At 41.2% G+C, this 22,600-nt stretch overlaps 1 protein-coding gene across 6 annotated transcripts in view; it reads right to left on the bottom strand.

Annotated features, from left to right (window-relative positions):
- Positions 1 to 22,600, bottom strand: part of acbd5a (acyl-CoA binding domain containing 5a) — a 79,908-nt gene that overhangs the window by 38,519 nt on the left and 18,789 nt on the right. For 4 of the 6 annotated variants that reach the window (XM_043690533.2, XM_043690530.2, XM_043690529.2 and 1 more), the window contains exons 2-3: positions 13,818 to 13,938; positions 7,390 to 7,462 (exon numbers count right to left, since the gene is read on the bottom strand). In XM_043690533.2, coding sequence (XP_043546468.1) covers positions 7,390 to 7,462; positions 13,818 to 13,912 — 168 coding nt within the window. In that variant the 5' untranslated portion in view covers positions 13,913 to 13,938. Of the gene's footprint in view, positions 1 to 7,389; positions 7,463 to 13,817; positions 13,939 to 17,245; positions 18,682 to 22,600 lie in introns of those variants that run through there. The other 2 variants (XM_043690534.2, XM_087987454.1) reach the window with 2 other exon arrangements.

Genomic DNA, 22,600 nt, shown 5'->3' with positions numbered 1-22,600 from the left:
AAGAAGAAGAAAGAAGAGTATTCAAAGATACTCTGAAGCTCTCCATTAAGCACAACAGCGTCAATGTTAACCAAAACAGAATTGCTGGCAAAACTCAGTGCTTCTGGTCGCATTCGTGGGAAAAAAGCAGAGTTGACATTTCAAATCCAGTGACTCATAATCAGAACTGAAGAGTTTCTGTTTTTGGTTCAGATCTCCAATATCTGTAGTTCTTTGTTTTATTTTAATTTCAATGCTAAGGTCTGGGAGGTCATCATTACCAATTGTTTAAAATGACAACAACTTGTTCATCAAAGTGCAACCCCAAACATCTTAGTGATGAGATAGCTCAGCTGCAGAGACAGCAAGAAAATGATGCAATTACTGCACTCTGGCTTCCACAACCTTGTGGGATGCCCTGCTGCATGTAACCAAAGATCTGCAGTTAGGAGTTAGCCTGTTCAGTGACATGAAAGTCCATAGCAGAAACTCAATCTAGAATACATGCCATTTTCGATCAGTCACCTCTGGTGCCGAATAGAAAATGTGTCTGCAAAAGAAAGTAACCACTGAAGTTCCATGAGCATTATCATTTAAAAATGTTGAAAGCATGCAACAGATTGTCTGTGGCAGTGAAAACAAACAAAAAAATGCTGGAAGTCACAGAAGGTCAGGCAGCATCCATGGAGAGAGAGCAAGCTAATGTTTTGAGCCTAGGTGACTCTTCATCAGAGCTGATGAAGAGGCAGTTAGACTCAAAACGTTAGCTTGCTTTCTGTCTATGGATGCTCCCTGACCCACTGTGATCGCCAGCATTTTTTGATTTAAATACAAATTCCAACATCTGCAGTAATTTGTTCCTACCTGGCTGTGTTGGTATCACGTTATCTGATAATACAAAACTCTGAGGGCTGTTAATGAGTAGAAAGGAACTTGACTATCTTGAGAGCAGCTAGGACCAATTACAATGAGAGGTGAATTTTGATTGGGAGGAACTAGTAGATGTGTGCTTCATGAAATTCAATGTTAATGGTGAAAGAATTGTGAACGATTTAAGAATAGTTGGTGAGGAAAGTGGTCTTAGGTTACAGGAGGATATAAACGAGTTGGATATATCTGTGGCAGATGGAATTTAACACTGAAAAGTGTGAGATGATGCAGTTTCAAAGAAGTAAGATGACAAGGGAATACTCTGAATGGCAGGATGCTAGGAAGCTCAGGGAAACAGACAGCTCTTGGGGTACTTGTCCACACATCCCTGAAGGTGGCAGGACAGGTTAATAGGGTAGTTCAAAAGGATACTTTTAAGAGCCGAGAGGCTATGTTGGAGCTGTATAGGATTTGGGTTAGGTCACAGCTGAAGCACTGTTTGCAGTTCTGGTCACCGAAATATAAGAATGACGTGATTGTACTGGAGTTGGTGCAGAGAAGCTTCGCCACATTGTTGCCTGAAATGGTGCAGTTCAGCTATAAAGAAAATCTGGATAAGCTCAGGTTGTTTTCTCTGGAGCAGAGACGACAGAGAGGGGACCTGATTGAAGCGTATAAGATTATGAGGTTAAAAAACTCAACACCAGGTTATAGTCCAACAGGTTTAATTGGAAGCACACTAGCTTTCGGAGCGACGCTCCTTCATCAGGTGATTGTCTTGAAGATTATGAGGGGCATGGATACAGCTAATAGGAAACAGCTCTTTCCTAATTGGAGGGTCAATAACAAGCAGACAAAGTTTTAAGGTGGAATGCAGGAGTTAGAGGGGATGAGGAAAAGCTTTTCACCCAGAGGATGGTGGGAATCTGGAATGCACCGCCTGGGAGGATAAGTGAGGTAGGAAAAGTTACAACCATTAAAAAGTACTTGGTAGAGTACTTGAAATGTCATAATATTCAAGGCTTTGGACCAGGTGCTAGAAAGTGTGACTAGTGAGGATTTGAGTAGTTTTCTGTCAGTGCAGACTCAAATGGGTCAAAAGGCTGTACTATAAAATCCTTCAGCCATATTGGCTCAAAGCTCCAGAATTCCTTCCATAAACTTATTAACTTTTCTTAAAATCTCTTGTTTGACCAAATGTTTATACAGCCCTCCTATTACGACCTTCATATGCTCAATATCAAGCGTTGCCTAATTATGTTTCTATCAAGTACCTTGGATTTTTTTTAGAATAATGGTACAACATAACTGTAATTAATTTATTCAAAGCACAGAAACAAAATAAAACAAAAACACCTTTAGACAGTTTCTCAATTTAAAGTAATTGGACATAAGTAAGATTCTTCTTAGCAAATCAATTTTACTTTAGGTGCAAATTTGAGCAAACAATGAAATTGCTCCTTGGTAGATGTCCACAATCTGTTCAGTTGCAGTACCGATTCAATGTTTGGTCTGATCCTTGAAATAAAAAATGCTGTATTTGCAGTATATTTACATAGATCTAACTTACATTCTTAAAAAAACTCAACGCTTCCAAAAAAAGCCAGGGACTGCTACAGAAAGCAAGCAGAGAGTTATGCCAAGTGAAAAGAGTAAAAACAGAATAGTATATGATTTTAGCAAGAACAGGTGAGGATGATTGTTACTTCACATTAATTAGTAAACAGATTTATTGTGACTAATACATACTCCAACTTCATACAAAGCTTCAAATCCTCATCATTCTTGCATATGACTTTTGAATAATGAGCGACGCTTTGACAGTCTAAAACGAGGACAAAACATTTACATCATTGTTCTGTTCCAGCATTTTGTTGTAAAGTACTAAAATGTTGTTCAATTTGATGGCCTGTTCTTTATTTTCCTTTCAGAATTGTGAAAAGTTTCAGCTTAGTTACTATTACCCAGTTTCAAAGATTAACCAAGTGTAGTAGCAGCCTTCCATCAAATTTGGAAGCAAATTTTGTAAATGATGGTATTCCTGGTACAGTACCACCTTTACATACATAGCAATATGATAGTCAGAAAATGGGCACAGAGCTGTACGTTTCAAGCCCTAACACTACATACACACTCCTTTTCAACATGCCGACTTTCTCCAGTCAGCACTTTCCAAATGAGATGAAAATAAAGGCAGTGTAGGAAGCTACTAGGACTTTTTCTTCATTCAAATATAATAGATGCAATTCCATTTGCAAATACTGTACTAATAAACAAAATCTAATTCAAAGCATTTTAAAATAAGAGAACAAAACACTTCAAAATGGAGCATAATAGGATATTATTATAGGGAGCTGAAAATGTGTTGCTGGAAAAGCGCAGCAGGTCAGGCAGCATCCAGGGAACAGGAGAATCGACGTTTTGGGCATAAGCCCTTCTTCAGGAATGAGGAAAGTGTGTCCAGCAGACAAAGATAAAAGGTAGAGAGGAGGGACTTGGGGGAGGGGCGTCGGAAATGCGATAGGTGGAAAGAGGTCAAGGTGAGGGTGATAGGTCAGACTGGGGTGGGGGCGGAGAGGTCAGGAAGAAGATTGCAGGTTAGGAAGGCGGTGCTGAGTTTGATGGATTTGACTGAGACAAGGTGGGGGGGAGGGGAAATGAGGAAACTGGTGAAATCCGAGTTCATCCCTTGTGGTTGGAGGGTTCCTAGGTGGAAGATGAGGCGCTCTTCCTCCAACAGTCGTGTTGTTGTGGTCTGGCGATGGAGGAGTCCAAAAACCTGCATATCCTTGGTGGAGTGGGAGGGGAGTTGAAGTGTTGAGCCACAGGGTGGTTGGATTGGTTGGTCCGGGTGTCCCAGAGGTGTTCTCTGAAACGCTCCGCAAGTAGGCGGCCTGTCTCCCCAATATAGAGGAGGCTACATCGGGTGCAGAGGGTGCAATAGATGATCTGTGTGGAGGTGCAGGTGAATTTGTGGCGGATATGGAAGTTTCCTTTGGGACCTTGGAGGGAGGTGAGGGGGGAGGTGTGGGCGCAAGTCTTGCACACCCTGCGGTTGCAGGGGAAGGTGCCAGGAGTGGAGGTTGGGTTGGTGGGGGGTGTGGATCTGACGAGGGAGTCACAGAGGGAGTGGTCTTTACGGAATGCTGATCGGGGAGGGGAGGGAAATATATCCTTGGTGGTGGGGTCTGTTTGGAGGTGGCGGAAATGACGGCGGATGATGCGCTGTACATGGAGATTGGTGGGGTGGTAGGTGAGGACCAGTGGGGTTCTGTCCTGGTGGCGTATGGAGGGGCGGGGCTCAATGGCAGAGAAGCGGGAAGTGGAAGAGATGCGGTGGAGGGCATCGTCGACCACATCGGGGGGGAAATTGCGGTCCTTGGAGAAGGAGGCCATCTGGGTTGTACGTTTTTGCAACTGGTCCTCCTGGGAGCAGATGCGGCGGAGACAAAGGAATTGGGAGAATGGGATGGCGTTTTTACAGGGGGCAGGGTGGGAGAAGGTGTAGTCCAGGTAGCTGTGGGAGTCGGTCGGTTTGTAGTAGATGTCCGTGTTGATTCGGTCGCCTGAGATAGAAATAGAAAGGTCGAGGAAGGGGAGGGAGGAATCTGAGACTGTCCAGGTGAATTTGAGGTCAGGGTGGAATGTGTTGGTGAAGTGGATGAACTGTTCAACCTCCTCGTGGGAGCACGAGGCGGCGCCGATACAGTCATCGATGTAGCGGAGGAAAAGGTGGGGGGTGGGGCCAGTGTAGTTGCGGAAGATGGACTGTTCCACATATCCTCCGAAGAGGCAGGCATAGCTGGGGCCCATGCGGGTGCCCATGGCTACTCCTTTCGTTTGGAGGAAGTGGGAGGATTGGAAAGAGAAGTTGTTCAGGGTGAGGACCAGTTCAGTCAGTCGAAGGAGGGTGTCAATAGAAGGGTACTGGTTGGTACGGCGGGAAAGGAAGAAGCGGAGGGCTTTGAGTCCTTTGTAATGGGGGATGGAGGTGTACAGGGACTGGATGTCCATGGTGAAGATAAGGCGTTGGGGACCGGGGAAGCGAAAATCATGGAGCAGGTGGAGGGCATGGGTGGTGTCCCGAACGTATTATTATAGGGAGGTGATAGTCAGGTGGTATTATATTAGGAGAAAGGGACAACTACAGATGCTGGAGATCAGTTGAGAGTGTGGCAAAGCACAGCACGTCAGGCAGCATCCGAGGAGCAGGAGAATCAATGTTTCGGGCATAAGCCCTTCATCAGGAACGAGGCTTGTGGATCAGGGCTGAGAGATAAATATGGGGGAGGCTGGGGGGGAAAGGTACCTGGGAAAGCGATAGGTGGATTGGGGGGGGGGGGGGGGGGTTGCTAGGAGAGTGCTAGGTGGATGAAGGTGACGAAAAAGGTGATAGGTCAGAGGGGGCATTGATGGACAATAATGGTTTTATTGTTAGACTATTAATGCAGAAACCCAGCTAATATTCTGGGGACTGTGGTTCAAATCTTGCCACAGTCGATGCAAAATTTGAATTCTCAGCCCTTGTGTGCACAGCTGTAGTGTCTCTACCCTGGATCTGGAAGGCTGGGTTCAAGTTCCAACTGTTGCCCACTCCATCACCAACATCTTGCTGTGTATGGACAAGGACTACATCACTATCTGAGGAATTGCCAGCGATTTTAGAAATTGTCCAATAAACATTCCACTTCTGACATATTAAGCAAATTAAATGGTTGTGCTCGGGAACTGCAGAGATGTTCTGGAGCCCCAATTACTGACCTTTAACAAGCATAAACATTTTCCTTTGTGCTACGCATGTACTTAGAGAACTTTCCTACTGATTCCAGTTTGCTAGGGCTCCTTGATGTCATTCTCAGTCAAATGCAGACTTGATGTTAAAGGACTGTCACTCTCACCTCACTTCCAGAATTCAATTCTTCTGTTCATTTTTGAAACAAGGCTGTAATGATGTCAAGATCGGAGTAGCCCTGGCAGAATCCAAGCTCAGTGTCAGTTATTGCTAAGCAGATACTGCTTGACAGCACTGTTGAAAAGCCCTTCCATGATTTTACTAATGATCAGCTGATGGACAAGTAGTATGGGGCTGGGTTGGATTTGTCCATAGGACCTGGACATGCTTCCACATTGTCAAATAGATTCTAGTGTCATAGCGATACTAGAATAGCTTGGATACAGGCACAGCAAGTTCTGAAGCACATATCTTCAATACTATTGCTGGAGTGTTGCCAAGGCCCACAGCCTTTGCAGTATCCAGTGCCTTCAGCCATTTCTTGATATCCTATGGAGTGCATCAAATTGACTAAAGATTGGCATGCTGCGGATTCTGTAGGAATCTGAGATGGATCATTCACTTGACAATTCTAGCTGAAAACTGCTGACAATGCTTCAGTCTTCTCTTTTGTATGGATATGTTGAGCTCTCCCATCTTTAGCACAGAACTATTTGTGGAGTTTTACAATTGTCCATCACCATTCACAACTGGATGCAGCAGGACTCCAGAGTTTAGAACAGATCCACTGGTTGGGAAGCTGTTAGCTCTAACACTTGCTACTTTTGTCATTTATCATACAAGTAGTCATGTTTTGTAGTTTCAACAGCTGGACTGCTAATTTTTAAAGTTATGGCCAATGCTGCTCTTGGCATGTCCTCCTGCTCTCTTCTTTGAATCAGATTTGAACTCCTAGCTGGATGGTAATGGTAATGTGGGGGATTTGCCAAGCAATGAGGTTGGAGATTGTGTTGAAGTACCATTCTCCTGTTGTTGACTGCCCACAGCATCTTGTGGGCAAATGCATCTGTGACAAACATATCAGTGAGGATGAAGTCAAGTATGTTTTTCCCTTTTATTGACTCCTACCTCATCTCAGCATCCCTAGTCTTGCTTTCCTAAAAATAAATATTTGGATTATAAGTTTAGAATTTGTGTTTCTCATCTCTACCCGAAACAAAACTGGAATTGGCAGTTTTCCAATTTATGGCACCTCTTCCTTTAATACCCGAATGTCCAACTCCACCTTCCTCTTCCCTGCCCGTTTGTGTAGCTCCCACATTCCCATCCATCTGGCTGTCTCCCTGCTTTTCTGTCTCTTGTCTCTCTGTCTGGGTCCTTCCTTCCCACTATTGTCTATCCATCCTTCTGGCTCCCTCCCTCATTCCCTTTAGGCCTTCGAGCTTTCTCGGTTTGTAAACTTGTGTTCCACTGAGTAATTTATTCCATGTGATTCTGGCTTGCCTTATGTCTCTGGCACTTCATATTCCCTGCTGAAGATCAATGCAAAATAATTTATATGAATTCACACCACAATGGAATCCAAGTACCGAAAAGTCATTAGTTTCTTTACTTATTCACACATTGTTCCCTTAATCCCAAAAATTAAAAGCAGCTTTCACAATTATAACAACCATTTTCTTGGAATAACAAACACATTCTGGGATACTTCAACATTTACATGGATCCTTGAAAGTGTATAATTACATTTGTGGTTTAGTCACAGTTATCAGCTGAGCTTCAAAAATCTGTGCGATAATTTATCCTACCTTTTTCATTTCCTCAACATAGGCAATCATAGCTTCTTCTTTTGACATGTCTCCCAGGGAATTCCAAGCATCCCTAATATAAACACAGGAAGGCATTTCTTTTAATGAGTTATGACAAAATGCAAACCAATTTTCAAGCTCCAATCATATTAAACCACATCCAGCAAATTTCAAATTTAAATCTTCAAAGCCCAGTGGAAAGAATTTATTACGATGTCAGGCAACTTAAAATTTAAAGGAAATGCCCAACTTGACAAATGAAATTTTCTGCTCTTTCCTCTTCCTCCAACTTTTACTCTCAATGACACAAATATCTCCACATCAGAGGCAGTTTAGAGAAAGTTTATACCAGGTTGATTTCTGGAATCAAGAGATTGTCTTATAATGAAAGACTGAGCAATTTGGGCATATCATATTTACGGTAGAGATGAAAGACAGTTAATTTTACTAAAAGAGATAATTCGACTGGGACAACACAACGATCATAGGACAAGCTAAATAAAGAACAGCCAGAGAATTTCTAGAAACATGGCACTCATCCACGGACTGCATCAAAAAGCACATAGGCCTAGACCCAATATACCAACCACTACAACGAACAACCAGAAGTCACAGGAACTGAACCAAATAAATTCCAGAAAACAGCACAGCAGTACTTCACAGGAAGATCCAAAGCACTGAAGATGTCATCTAGACTGAGGAAAAAACAGTTGCAGATCAACTTCCCAACTCGGCAAACATACCCATAGCTACAAAAGAGATAATATTCTGAAGGTCTTGACAGGGAAGAAATTGAAAAGATGTTGTTTTCTCATGAAGAAATCTGCAATTACAAGGCAAATTTTCAAAATAAAGTGTCACTACTTCAGAGAATAGAAGGAATTTATTTTCTAAGAGTGTGATAAATCTACAAATTATTTATTCAGAGAGCTTTGGAGGCCGAGTCACTGAATACATTAAATGCCAAAGCCAGCCTATTTCTGATCTACGGAGAGAATGTCTCTAAAGCACAGGCAGAAAAGTGAAGCTAAGGTCAAGATTGGATCAGCATAATCTTATTGATTAATGGATCACGCTAGAGGGACTGAATGGCTCGTCCTTCTGTTTTTATTTTATCCAACAAAAAAGCCAAATGAATTTAAATTCCTAATTTACAAATCATTGGACTATTATCTATAACGAAACAAATTTGTTCATTTGGACTTCATCATTGTCTAACTCAAAACAACAATTTTCAGAGTTCTGACATGATTCTAAACAAATAGAAGCTGTGTATTATAGTGCAATTAATATGGAGCAACGTTAAAGATCTAAAAGATCTGCGATACTGGCTCATGAATCAAAACGAAAAGACCCAGAAACTATGCAACAGCCATGTGATCCAGCAGGTCTCTACCATCTATGAGGTGAGGAGAAAGTGAGGACTGCAGATGCTGGAGATCAGTCGGAAGTGTGGTGCTGGAAAGGCACAGCAGGTCAGGCAGCATCGGAGGAACAGGAGAATCGACCTTTCTGGCATGAGCCCTTCATCAGGGATGAGGCTTGTGGGGTGGAGGACTGAGAGATAAATGGAAGAGGGGTGAGGTTGGAGGGGGGGAGGTAACTGAGTGTGATAAGTGGATGAAGGTGGGGGAGAAGGTGATAGGTCGGAGAGGAAGGTTGAGCAGATAGATGGGAAAGGTGACAGATAGGTCAAGAAGGCTGTGCCAAGTTGAGGCTTGGGACTGGGATAATGTGGGGGGAAGGGGAAATGAGGAAACTGCTGAAATCTACATTGATCCCGTGTGGTTGCAGGATCCCAAGGCGGAATATGAGGCGTTCTTCCTCCAGGCGTCAGGTGGTAAGAGTTTGGTGATGGAGGTGGCCCAGGACCTGCATATCCTTTGCGGAGTGAGTGAGAGGGGGCATTGAAGTGTTCAGCCAGGGGGCGGTGGGATTGGTTGATGTGGCTGTCCCAGAGATGTTCCCTGAAGCAATCCACAAGTTGGCATCCTGTGTCCCTGAAGGATTGAACAAAGGGCTTATGCATCATTTTTGGTTTCAAGGTTTGCATTTAGATCTGTTAAGGCAGAAGGCCATATTTCTAAGTTCCTCTCCAGTGATTTGAGCACATAATCCAGGCTGTCACTTTCCTTGTGGAGTTCTGACAATGCAGTATTGTTAGGAGGTCTGTTTTTGGACTGTGGCCTCTACTGTTTCCTTTTGGAATGGAAGATCCCACAGCAAAGTACAATACTGATGAAGACACTCACCGAATTCCCTTGGCAATGTTTATTTCTCACCCAACATTACGAAGCTAGATTTATCTGGTCAGGTCTCACTTGTTTGTGTGACCTTGTGCAGCACATTATCTGGCATATTGACTTTACTTAAACTACTTGGTTGATCATCAGGTAGTTGTTGGATATCCTGAATTTGAGAGAATTTGACTCTTTATTGATGGAAGTTGACTCTTTATTGATTCTCCTGCTCCTCTGATGCTACCTGACCAGCTGTGCTTTTCCAGCGCCACACTCTCGACTTAGCTATGATGTGACCCTCATGCAGTTTCCCCACTGTGTGAATCAAGCAAAGAGGGAAAATTGATAAAGAGGAGAAAGTGAGGGCTGCAGATGCTGGAAATCAGAGCTGAAAATGTGTTGCTGGAAAAGCGCAGCAGGTCAGGCAGCATCCAAGGAGCAGGAGAATCGACGTTTCGGGCATGAGCCCTTTTTCAGGCATGAAGAAGGGCTCTTGCCCGAAACGTCGATTCTCCTGCTCCTTGAATGCTGCCTGACCTGCTGCGCTTTTCCAGCAACACATTTTCAGCAAAATTGATAAAGAGTCAACTTCCATCCAAGCAACTTCTCTCATAAATTCAGGATATCCAAGAACCACCTCATGATCAACGAAGCAGTTTAAGTACAGTCAATAAGCCAGATAATGCTGTGCACAAGGTCCCACAAACAAGTGAGAGCTGACCAGATAAATCTAGCATAGTAATGTTGGATAAGAAATAAACATTGCCAAGGACATTCGATGAATGTCTTTGTCAGTATTGTAATCAGCTGTGGCATCTTTCATTCCAAATGAAACAGTAGAGGCCACAGTCCAAAAACAGACCTCCTAACAATACTGCACTTGCCAGAACTCCACAAGAAAAGTGACAGCCTGGATTATGTATTCAAATCACTGGAGTGGATTTTAAAAATATAGCCTTCTGCCTCAACAGATGGAAGTGCAAACCTTGAAACCAAAGATGTTGAATTAGCAAATCTTGGCAGTGAAGCACTTTGACAGCCTGAGGTTGTGAAAAGCACTGCACAAATGCTAGTAAGTCTCTTTCATTGCTGTGCAGATCTGCAAAAGCTGAAGATTGTTTACCACTCCCAAAGCATCTCGAAGAGGAAACATTTAATCCCCATTTAGCATCTTTCCATAAAATAACATAAACATATCTGAACAAGATTTTTTTTAAGCTGCCATGGGCATACAATGTTCCTCTAAATTTAAACAAAAAATAACCCAAAATCTTAAAACATTCACGCTACTTATAGTTTAGTCATTAATTTTGAAAAGTTAATATTCTGCTGGTCTTGACCAGTTTATGAAACTGCAATTTTCCCCTTTATCATATTACTTTGGCACATAAGAGCTACTGCAACTTTTTCTGCTTAAACAATAGTTGGAAATCTCAAAGTACCATATTTCATAGTGACCTTCTGAACATGGTGAACTTTTAATGTGGGAGAAACTTTCACAAGTTTAATTTCATATTTCCCATTAAAAGTAAGGCAGTTTTAACAAAAGAAAAGACTAGTCATTAGCTGCAATATTAATGGTTGGACAGGGAGTAAAGCCAATGTTACTTCATACATGGCAAACACATTTGTTGAAGTACTAAACCTAGTAATTATTGAACAGTGAACAGATTTATTTCAGCTCTCTTAGATAACTGTCAGGGAACAAAGACAAAACAATTATTCATCTTTTTCCCCAGCATCTGCTTGCTGCTGCTAAAATTTAAACAAAAAGAAACCAGGAACATTATAAGAACAATAAATGAACACAACATTAAAAAAGTCAAACAAAAAACAGTTATCACTGAAAATTTAGTGAAGGTTAACCTCAGCAACCATGGTGTTTGTTTAGAGAAATGCAACTTCTACATCACAATACTATGCATAAAGGAAACAGATATGCATTTGTCAGTCAGGAGCATTTCACGTCCACTATGAGGAAAAAAAATCCCTTTACCACATTCTCCAGCCAACATTGGTCGAACATTAAAGCTGATATTTATGATTGACCAGGGTAGATGAGTTCTGATTTAAAGATAAAGGATGATTTATTTCATAAGAAGCAATTCAAAATATATGAACATCAGAATTGTGATCTCTGTAACCCTGATGGAGGGCAACTTGCAAGTGTTAAAAATCCATCAAGATCTCTATGCCAAAATCAACTACTTTCTCCCCACCCGCACCCTACTCCAGCTTATCTCTCCACCCTTCAGGCTTTCTGCCTTTATTCCTGATGAAGGGCTTTTGCCCGAAACGTCGATTTCGCTGCTCCTTGGATGCTGCCTGAACTGCTGTGCTCTTCCAGCACTACTAATCCAGAATCTGGTTTCCAGCATCTGCAGTCATTGTTTTTACCTACTACCTACCGTCACCTACCAACCATTACTAAATGTATATAAAAGATATTCTTTATAGCAAGACAGAATTGGGCCATACTTAAGGAAAAATTGCATTTATACAGAACACCTTATGTCTTTAGGAAATATCTGAATGTATTTTTGAGTCAAGGAGTTGCTTTTGAATTTTAATCCCTTTTATTTACTAACCAATTCACACAAACTAAGAATCTACAATGCAGCAATTTAGTTTTGTACTAGCAGAGACCCACAAAACATATGTGGTCAAATTAATAAAGTTAACCAATATAAAATTTAAATTTTTATATTAGGAATTTATAGGGGATTTGAAAAGCACAATCTATGATCTTGAGAAAGAAGCAATAAATTAAAGGATATGATCAACTTAACTACAATTCAGCAACTGTCCATAGCAGTATTCAAGTACAGTGATTGCAAATGCAGTAGAAGCACCAATCAGAAATAATTTATAAAAAGATGCATGTTTCTTATGTAACAATTCATGATAAAGAATAATAAAAGATGTAGACCATTCATTCCCTCAAGTCTGCTCTACTATTGAATTAAATCATTATTAATCTGTATCAAACTTCATATACCAATCTTTTACTTTTAAACTGAGATTGTTATGTTCTTAAATTTTCAATTAACTTAGCCTCAACAGTTTGTATTCAGGAAAGGTTTCTCCTTTCCTTTGTGAAGAATTGCAACCTGTCATCACTGCCTGAATGGCCTGGTTCTCATATTAAATGTTATGTCACCAGTGGTTGCACAGTGGTTAGCACTTTTCCCTCACAGCGCCAGAGACCTGGATTCAATTCCCGCCTCAGGCGACTGACTCTGTGGAGTTTGCACATTCTCCCCGTGTCTGCATGGGTTTCCTCCGGGTGTTCCGGTTTCTTCCCACAGTCCAAAAATGTGCAGGTTAGGTGGATTGGCCATGCTAAATTGCCCGTAGTGTTAGGTGAAGGGGTAAAATGTAGGGGAATGGGTTTGGGTGGGTTGCGCTTCGGCGGGTCGGTGTGGACTTGCTGGGCTGAAGGGCCTGTTTCCACACTAAATAATCTAATCTAATCTAAAATAAAACAAAAGAACTGTGGATGCTGGAAATCTGAAACAAAAACAGAGATTGATGGAGAAACTCAGCAGGTCTGGCAGCATCTATGACAAGAAAGCAGAGTTATTGTTTTAAGCCTGGTGGGTCTTTGTTAGAACGATTATTTGCTAGGAAATTATGTTATGCTAATGCTGAAGTTAGGAGGGATGTGGAGACAATTGGAGACACAGCTATAAATTATCCGTTCTCATGTATTCCTAGGCTCGTTATCACATTATATGGATTGATTTAGTATAGCTCACCCATTTTATCACTCTTCGCTCTTATTATCACTCCATATTCAGCATTTCTTTTCAACTGGCCTGCTATCCATAATCTCCTTGTTTATCTACTAGTTTCATCTCTCTCTGAGCTCCATCTGGACCTATCCATTCAACTCTCCCCTTTTTACTCCTATTCATTCAAAGGGATGTGAGCTTCACTGACTACACCAGCATTTATTGCCCAAGAAAATGGTGGTAAGCTGCTTTCATGAACGCAATAGTTTTTGGAGTGTAAAGGAGATAGTTCCAGAATTTTTACCCAGGAACTGTGAAGGGCTGATGTTTTATTTCCAAGTCAGGATGGTGCGTGCCTTGAAGAGAAACTTGCAGGGGGTGATGTTCCCATGTATCTGCAAGTACAGCTAGACAATTGTACACAATCAGTAAACTATATAGCAATTGTGATCACCATTTGTATTTGCCAATAAGATCCCAGAAGCCAGGTCGGGTTGTGTTGCAGGGCCCCAAGGTTGCTTGCTTGTAGTAACTGTAGAACTTCAGCATTAGCTCATTTGATGGTTGAAATGAACCTATTTAATAAGACATTTGAAAAACCTAATTAGTCTAACATTTTCACTTTTCAAAAATCAATTAAAACTGTTGCAAATCACATTGCAAATGAAATCTAATAATACTAAATCTTCCACAAATTATAATATCAAAACAGAAGGCAACAATCAGCAGGTGCCCTGCCTAATTGCTACATTTGCTGCCACAAATTAATGAATCAAAATCTAACAATTCTCAATTCATATTAGAACCGACAAGGTATTGATCTTTACTACGATGGTTCAATATAAATTCCTCATTTAGCTAAGTGGGAATCTTAACTTGGTTAATGCAATTTTGACGAGCAAAATGAGCAATAGAGATCATGATTGGGTAAGTGAACTGCATACTCATTTACATATTTACCTGTGTATGTGAACATTTATGCAAGTTTGTTGGCAAAAAGAAAATATATTCAAAATTAGAGAGTGCAAGCGTTTTTGGTCTTTTTGTTAAGCTTTACTTCCTGGTCTCCTGTTTAAGAACTTTTTTAAAATAGTGTGTAACGTGTGAAAATTACTTATCTATAGCACCTTGGTAGATATAAATGCCGACTCTACAGAAATTGATGAGTAGTCATCAGTTATAGAGCTTTAATTTCCTGGGCACTGCTGGGAAAACTTTGGATATAATTATTTGCCACATCACCATTCTGCCCCATTACAAACCTGGCAATTGCCCACAGTTCAGTAATGTCATCTTTCTTACCACAACAATAAGCCAATTCCCCAAAAGGATGGTAGGTAACGTACTTGATTGGTTCATAGATTTTGGACTAGGGAAGGGGTAGCAGAGGAATGATGGAAAGAACTGGGGCTAAAAATTACTGGGCTCAAAGAGGGTTAACAGGTATTGAGTATAGGGGATTGTGGCCTGGGAAAGGAGTACCAGATGAAGATTGGGGATGAAGTTACTTGTGGAGACAGGCAAATGAGTCAAGTGTGGGATAGGAACATCAGAACTTGAAGCAGCGGTAGGAAATTCAGCCCCTTGACTTGCCCCGCCATCTGGTATGATCATGGATGATCTTATTTTGACCTCAATTCAACTTGTCTGCCCACTGTCCAGAACCCTTTAACCCATTACTAATTAAAAATTTGTCTGTCTCCTCCTCAAACTTGCTCAGTGCCCGAGCATCCACAGAGATATTAGAATAACAGCAAAGTGGAGTATAAGAATGGCATTAAAAGAATTGTGCTAAGACACTTGTGGTGCAGTGATAATGTCACTACCTCTAAGCCAAAAGACCTGGGTTGAAATCCCACCTGCTCCAGAATTGTGAAAAAATGTTTCTGAACAGGTTGATTACAGAATATCTAAAAAAAATGTTATGCGTGAATTTACTACAAATAAATACTGAAACACTGCTTTCACTGGCAATTGAATGGGGAACTCACATGCTGAAAGTCAAGTATTACGGAGTCAGAGATGTATAGCACGGAAACAGACCCTTCGGTCTGACTCGTCTATACCGAGCAGATATCCTGACCTCATCTAGTCCCACCTGCCAGCACCTGGCCCCTATTCCTCCAAACCCTTCCTATTCATATACTCATCCAGATGCTTTTTAAATGTTGCAACCATACCAGCCTCTATCACTTCCTCTGGCAGATCATTCCACACACATACCACCCTCTGCGTGAAAAAGTTGCCCCTTAGGTCCCTTTTATGTCCTTCCCCTCTCACCCTAAACCTATGCCCTTTAGTTCTGGACTCCCCGACCCCAGGGAAAAGACCTTGTCTATTTACCCTATTCATGTCCCTCATGATTTTATAAACCTCTATAAGGTCACCCCTCAGCCTCCGATGCTCCAGAGAAAACAGCTCCACCTATTCAACCTCTCCCGATACCTCAAATCCTCCAAGCCTGGCAACATCCTTGTAAATCTTTTCTGAACTCTTTCAAGGTTCACAATGTCCATCGATAGGAAGGAGACCAGAATTGCATGCAATATTCCAAAATTGGCCGAACCAATGTCCTGCACAGCTGCAACATGACCTTCCAACTCCTGTAGTCAATACTCTGACAAATAAAGGAAAGCATACCAAATGCATTGAAAGAATGAAAAGGGAAAGAGAGAAGCAAGAGTTTTGAACAGGAACTGCCTAAATGAACACGTCGGACATAAGATAATAATAAATAGTAAACAAGTATACAAGAAGCATTTGAATAAGTACTTTAAAAGCCAGGAAATAGTAGGCTATGGATCAGGTACAGGCAAATTGGATTAGTGTAATTTTGTTTGTTGTTTTGGCACAGACATTGTGGCCCAAAGGGCCTGTTTCTATGCTGAATAACTCTATGACTATGATGATAACATTTGGGAAGTTTCACTACTACCGTACAGGATATTGGTAAAACCACATGTGCAAATTTGGTCACTTGACTTAAACAGCAACACACTTGTTCTGAAGACAGATTACAGAATGTTGACTGGACTGCTGGAATGAACCTGACTTGTCTTCCCAGGAAAATGTGAACTGATTGAGCCTATACTTATTGGAGTTTCAAAGAATGGGAGATGATCTAACTGAAACCAGCATTCTTGACAGAGTTGACGCTTAGAACATGTTTCGCTTTGTAGGGGATATCTAGAACTTGGAGATACAATTTCAAAATAAGAGGATTCCCCAACTAAGACAAAAATGAGATAGAATGAATTCTCTCAGAGCAACACTAGTCTTTAAATTCTCTTCCCCAATGAGCAATGGAGTTTGGGTCATTTAATGTATTATCCTCTCATTCCAAAATATCAAATATCCTTAAATCGTTAAGTCTCTGCCATATGTCTATAATCACAACCATTTATTGCTATTTATGAAAAAAAGAGCCTTCAATTCTATTTTAACATCAGGTTTGGCTAAGATCATAAGACATAGGTACAGTTCAGCATCAGCTTGGAGGGTTGAAGGGCCTGCTCCTATGCTGTACTGTTTATTGGTCTTGTTCTAGAAGTAGGCTATTCTGTCCATTGAGACTTATCTACCATTCAATTAGATCATGGCTGGCTAATCTGATAATCTTCAACTTCAGTATCTTACTTTACCACAACCCTCAATTTCCTTGCTAATTAAAAATATACTTAATGACCCAGCCTCTCCACTCCTCCTCATCTGTCATTAATGGATGACCTCTTACTCTGACATGCCTTCTGGTCCTAGAATTTCTGAAAGGAGAAAATGGCTCCCTGCATTTACGGTGTCAAGTCCCTGAAGAATCTCATGCAATAAGATTTCCTGTCATTTTTCTCAACCACAATGAGTAAAAGCTCAACCTGCTCAACCTACCCTCATAAGAATATATACTCCACGCCTGGGGTCATCTTAGCAAACCTTCTCTGGACTGCCTCCAATCTCAGTGCATCTCTCCTTTCACAAAACAGTAACAAAGGAAAAAGAAAAGAAAGAATGCATGTGGCATCTTATCATTTCTTTAAATTATTTACAAAAGGAGGAATTTTACAGTTTCCTGTCCATGATGATGGGAGGTAGCCTTCTGGCCCTTAGCTGTTTGCAATATTACATTTCTTGCTGGAGCACTCCTACGTCTGCATGATCTGTCTTTCCCTGTCACATTGTGGTTATCAGAGAATAAAGAGGAGTCTTAACATTTACAAATATAAACTTCAGTTATGGAAAATCACAATGCTATGGATGTCAAAGCAAGATAATACGTGATCAAAGTCAAATATCTTGTTCTCCATAGGCAGCAGGGGATTATTCCATGTGCAACTAAGCAAGAGGAAAGGACACAATAAAGATAAACTATTTCCACTAGTTGGCTATTCTAGAACCAGAACTAGGGAGGCAGAGTCTAAATGTTAGGGCCAGCCTATTCAGGAGAGATGTGAGGAAACGCTGTACACAGAAAGGTTGGTAGATATTTGAAAATCTCATCCACAAACAGCAGTTGATGCTAGATCAGACGTTGATTTTAAATCAGAGCTAGATTTTTCTTGTTAAGCACAATGTATTAAAAGGGTATAGGCCAAAGATCAGCCATGGTTTCAGCAAATGGCACAACAGGCTCGAGGGGCTGACTGCCTTACTCCTTTTCCTTTACTCCTATAAATTCAGATGTCATTGATTTTTAGTCATAACCAGGGCAGTTAACACCAGAGACTTGAAGAGTTAAGAGATGCCAAAATAAAGATTTGTGCTAGTAATTAATGTTCTTGTCAGGATTTTAATTCTAATATTCACCCAAAACCAACACATTGACATGGTACAGTTGAAAGGTTGTGCAAGTGGCAAGAATACTATTTGTGCTCCGTTCTGTATTTTTGCTTTAAATTTACCAAAGTCCATTGCAGACGTGCCGACCTCGAGACTTGACCTTTACTCTGGCTTAGATAAACTGAATTCTGATTAGTAGAGTATACATAACAAAGTAAATTCTAAACATTTGAATTTCCCAATTGTTTGGAGACTCAAGCATTGCTACAATCTCCCAGTGGCCAATCATTTTTAAAAAGATTTGAATTTCCAGTTAATAATTGAAAAAAATGACAAGATTTTAGAACAAAGAACATTACAGTACTGTACAGGACCTTCGGCCCTCGATGTTGTGCCGACCTGTGAAACCAATCTGAAGCCCATCTAACCTACACTATTCCATTCTCATCCATATGCCTATCCAATGACCATTTAAATGCCCTTAAAGTTGGCGAGTCTACTGTTGCAGGCAGTCCGTTCCACGCACTTACTATTCTCTGAGTAAAGTAACTACCTCTGACATCAGTCCTATATCTATCACCCCTCAATTTAAAGTTATATCCCCTCATGCTAGCCATCACCATCTGAGGAAAAAAGGCTCTCAATGTTCACCCTATCTAACTCTCTGATTGTCTGATATGTCTCAATTCTCTCTAACGAAAACAGCCTGAGCCTTTCCTCTGAAGACCTTCCCTCCATACCAGGCAACATTCTAGCAAATCTCCTCTGGACCCTTTCCAAAGCTTCCACATCCTTCCTATAACGTGGTGACCAGAACTGTATGCAATATTCCAAATGTGGCCGCATCAGAGGTTTGTACAGTTGCAACATGACCTCATTGTTCTGAAACTCAATCCCTCTACCAATAAAAGCTAACACACCATGTGTCAGATTCTTGTGGTAGACCACTATTAACTGAACCCCAGGATGAATATTTCCTATCAACCACCACCCTTTGTCTTCTTTCAGTTAGCCAATTTCTGATCCAACCTGCTAAATCACCCTCAAGCCCATGCCTCCATGGGATAGACTACCGTGGGGAACCTTCTCAAATGCCTTACTGGAATCCATATACACCGCATCAACTGCTTTATCCTCATCCACCTGTTTGGTCACCATCTCAAAAGAACTCAAGTTTTGAGAGGCATGACCTACTTCACAAAACCTTGACAACTATCCCCAATCAACTTATTCCTTTCCAGAGGATTATAAATCCAGTCTCTTATAAGCCTTTCCAACACTTTACCCATAGCCAAAGTAAGGTTCACAGGTCTACATTACCAGAGTTGTCTCTACTCCCCTTCTTGAACAAGGGAACAACATTTGTTATCCTCCAGGCTTCTGACACTATTCCTATAGATAATGAAAACATTAAGATCAAAGCCAAAGGCTCTGCAATCTCCTCCCTGGCTTCCCAGAGAATACTAAGATAACTCCCATCTGGCCCAGTGGACTTACCTATTTTTACACTTTCCAGAATTGCTAATACCACCTCCTTATGAAGCTCAATCTCATCTACTCTAGCAGCCTGTGTCTCAGTATTCTTCTCGACCACGTTTTAATTAAATGTTTTCCTGTAATAAATGAATAAAATAAGATGGGGGGCTAAACACTCTCTTTTTGGAGGCACCTTACACTTCACATGACTGAAAATGTTATTCTCTTTTTATACTCATCACCCATCAGATGCTCCATGGAATTACAGACCATTAACAAACAATCCACAGTTGCTCCAACTTCACGTGGGTTCCAGTATACTCAACTAAAGTCTGGTCTTGATTTATCACAATTAAATAAGGATATATTATCCAAAATTGTTGCAAGGTATATCTCTCTTGCAGGAGACATTGCTTTCCCGTTTCTGACTCGAATAGCTCACCTTGTCAAATTGATTGATGGCACAGAACCCTATATGGAGGTATTCTTCAATTTGTCGGGTAACCAGGAGCCTGATTTCAAAAATGTGTTCCAGGCTCTCTTCCACACAACAACTTGAATCAGATGAATTTTAAAATTCTGATAGAAATGCTCCTAATTAGCTAAACTTGGCCATAATTGCTTTAATCTTTGAAATAAAAGGAGAGCTTACTGGATGACTGTTTACAACTCATTACCTTCATGAGCTTTCTGGGACTTTAGGAAACTTGGGCTCAATTCCTCATAAACGCAGAGGCTGCTACATTATGACTTACAAGCATAAATACAAAGCAACCTTGCACGTTCTTCTCTCAGAATAACATTCGTGACCTACCTTTAATTTTGAACAATCAAACTACTTCGGCTTTCTCATAGCCAGAGAGCAATAAAAGTCACATGGCCAAGCTTACTTAATCTCCATTTAAAGCTACAGTCCCAAAAATCCAAGAATCTATGATTCTCGTAACTGCAAAAGCATGATGAAGGAGTTTGATGAACAGTTCCTAAATATATTCAACAGCAGGCTGACCAATAAATTATTAGTTTATACAGTCTGAGTTACACAACTTAGAATCCCCTATTAATTTCCAGAAAATCAGCTGAAGAGGAGGGATGGAGTCAGGGTGACATATACTTGTATTTCTTTATGATAGGAGCCAGATGGATCTTAATGACTATGAGAATCTTTATTGGGGGTGTTAACCTGGGCCAATCAATCAAGACAAAAGAGTCCTACAAGGCCTGACTTGAATCAAAAGAATCATAGGCTGGTATGCAGAGGGTGCACACCCTGGTAAGTCCACCTTCATGTGAGTTGAAACAACTAAATTGCTTTGCAAGAACTTATGTCTGGTGGCCAGGATTGTGTGCTGTCATAGCTGTGTTGGTGGGCAGAGACCACAGTGCCAACAAGGACAAAAATTGCACACCCCTCCCCCAATTCATGGAAGTGGCTGGGTAAACCCTGGACTCTGTTACATGTCGACTATGCAGCTCCTTTCATTGGCTCAATGTTCCTGATCCTTTTGGATGCATGTTCCAAGTGGTTGGATATGCACAGAGTGCATTCGGCAAACTCAGGAAAGAGGAGTGAAAAGCTGCTAGCTTCATTTGTGATACACGGACTGCTGGAAGTATTGGTCATGGACAATGGGACGTCGGTTAACAGGAGAGAATTTGAGTACTGTATTTCCTAAAGTAAAATGACATTTGGTATGTTTGGACAGATCCGTACCATTCAACATCCAATGGTCTGATAGAAAAAGCAGTTCAAATGTTAAAGGCAGGCTTAAAGAAACAACCTACAGCTTCACTCAATACCAAACTGTCCTAGTTCATGCTCAATTATAGGACCATCCCTCATACAACTACAGGGACAGCTCCAGCAGAGTTGACGTGAGGACGACTCCACACCAGGTTAAACGCAATATACCCGGATGTGTGGGGTGGGTAGGGTGAAACGGCAGCAGATACGCCAATGCTAGCCACATGCTTCCTCTAAGCAAGAGAGGAGGTTTAACTTCAGGGATAAAGTTTGGTTCCAGACCTATGGAAATGGCTCTGCATGGGTGAGAGGCAAGATCTATACAAGGTCAGGTCCCATGATATACAAAGTTCAGGAGGTGAGGCTGTCATGAACAAACATATGGGTCACCTGAAAGCTGTTACCTTACCAACAGGGTAGGAGCAAAACATACCTTGCCCCTCACAACAGCTAGAAGGCCTATCAGAAACTGTAGAGATTCCCCCTCCGTCTAGTTTTGAGGAAACCTCAGAGTTTGAGATGGATATTGCTACTACCAGAAGAAGAGGAGGAAGCTCTCCCAAGATGCTCTGGATGCGAGAGACAGGCTACAGTCAGGCACATGCCGCCCATGTCAGAGTCCAAGTCCGTAGATCTGTACCTGGGACGTAAACATCACAGATGAAGCTATATGAGAAAGACCAGGCCTATTTGCTCGGACTTTGGGGTGGGGAGAAGTGCAGTGATCGGAACTAGGTGAATTTTATTGACTGAGATCCTTGATTGGCCCAGGTTAACAAACCCAATCAGGGAGCCCTGGCTGACAGATATAAACACGAGATTCAGAATCTCCCCACTTCCAGGATTGCCTCCCGGCTGGCTGGCCACAGCGAGTGTACTATGTACCTGTGAATAAAGGGTGATTTGGTGACGGGATACTGACCTCTGTGCAGTTATTTCAGTTTAGATATACAGTTAAACATTATAAGCATATAACCCCTTAACTAATAAAATAGTTTTAGTTTTTGTTAATTAATAGGAGCTCAAATGAATGACTGCTCTGTTAATGCCCTACATCTAGGCATTAATTAAATACAATCAACAGACCGATTCCCTTCTCTATTTCAACAGAATTTAGAGTTAATTTGTACAACTAAGATTTCAAAATATTAAAATTTTAAAAATTCAATCTTCCGTTCAAAGTATTACATTCAGAGATATCTCTCTGTTCAAACAACAAACAATTTATTATTCAAAACCAAAAGAAC

The sequence above is a fragment of the Chiloscyllium plagiosum genome, unplaced genomic scaffold (assembly GCF_037043375.1).
Source record: "Chiloscyllium plagiosum isolate Xiang-an unplaced genomic scaffold, Cpla_swu_hap1 HiC_scaffold_5, whole genome shotgun sequence".
In the NCBI taxonomy this organism is placed as follows: Eukaryota; Metazoa; Chordata; class Chondrichthyes; order Orectolobiformes; family Hemiscylliidae; genus Chiloscyllium; species Chiloscyllium plagiosum.
The sequence above is the reverse complement of the archived record's forward strand: the minus strand, read 5'-3'. Positions and strand labels throughout refer to the sequence as shown.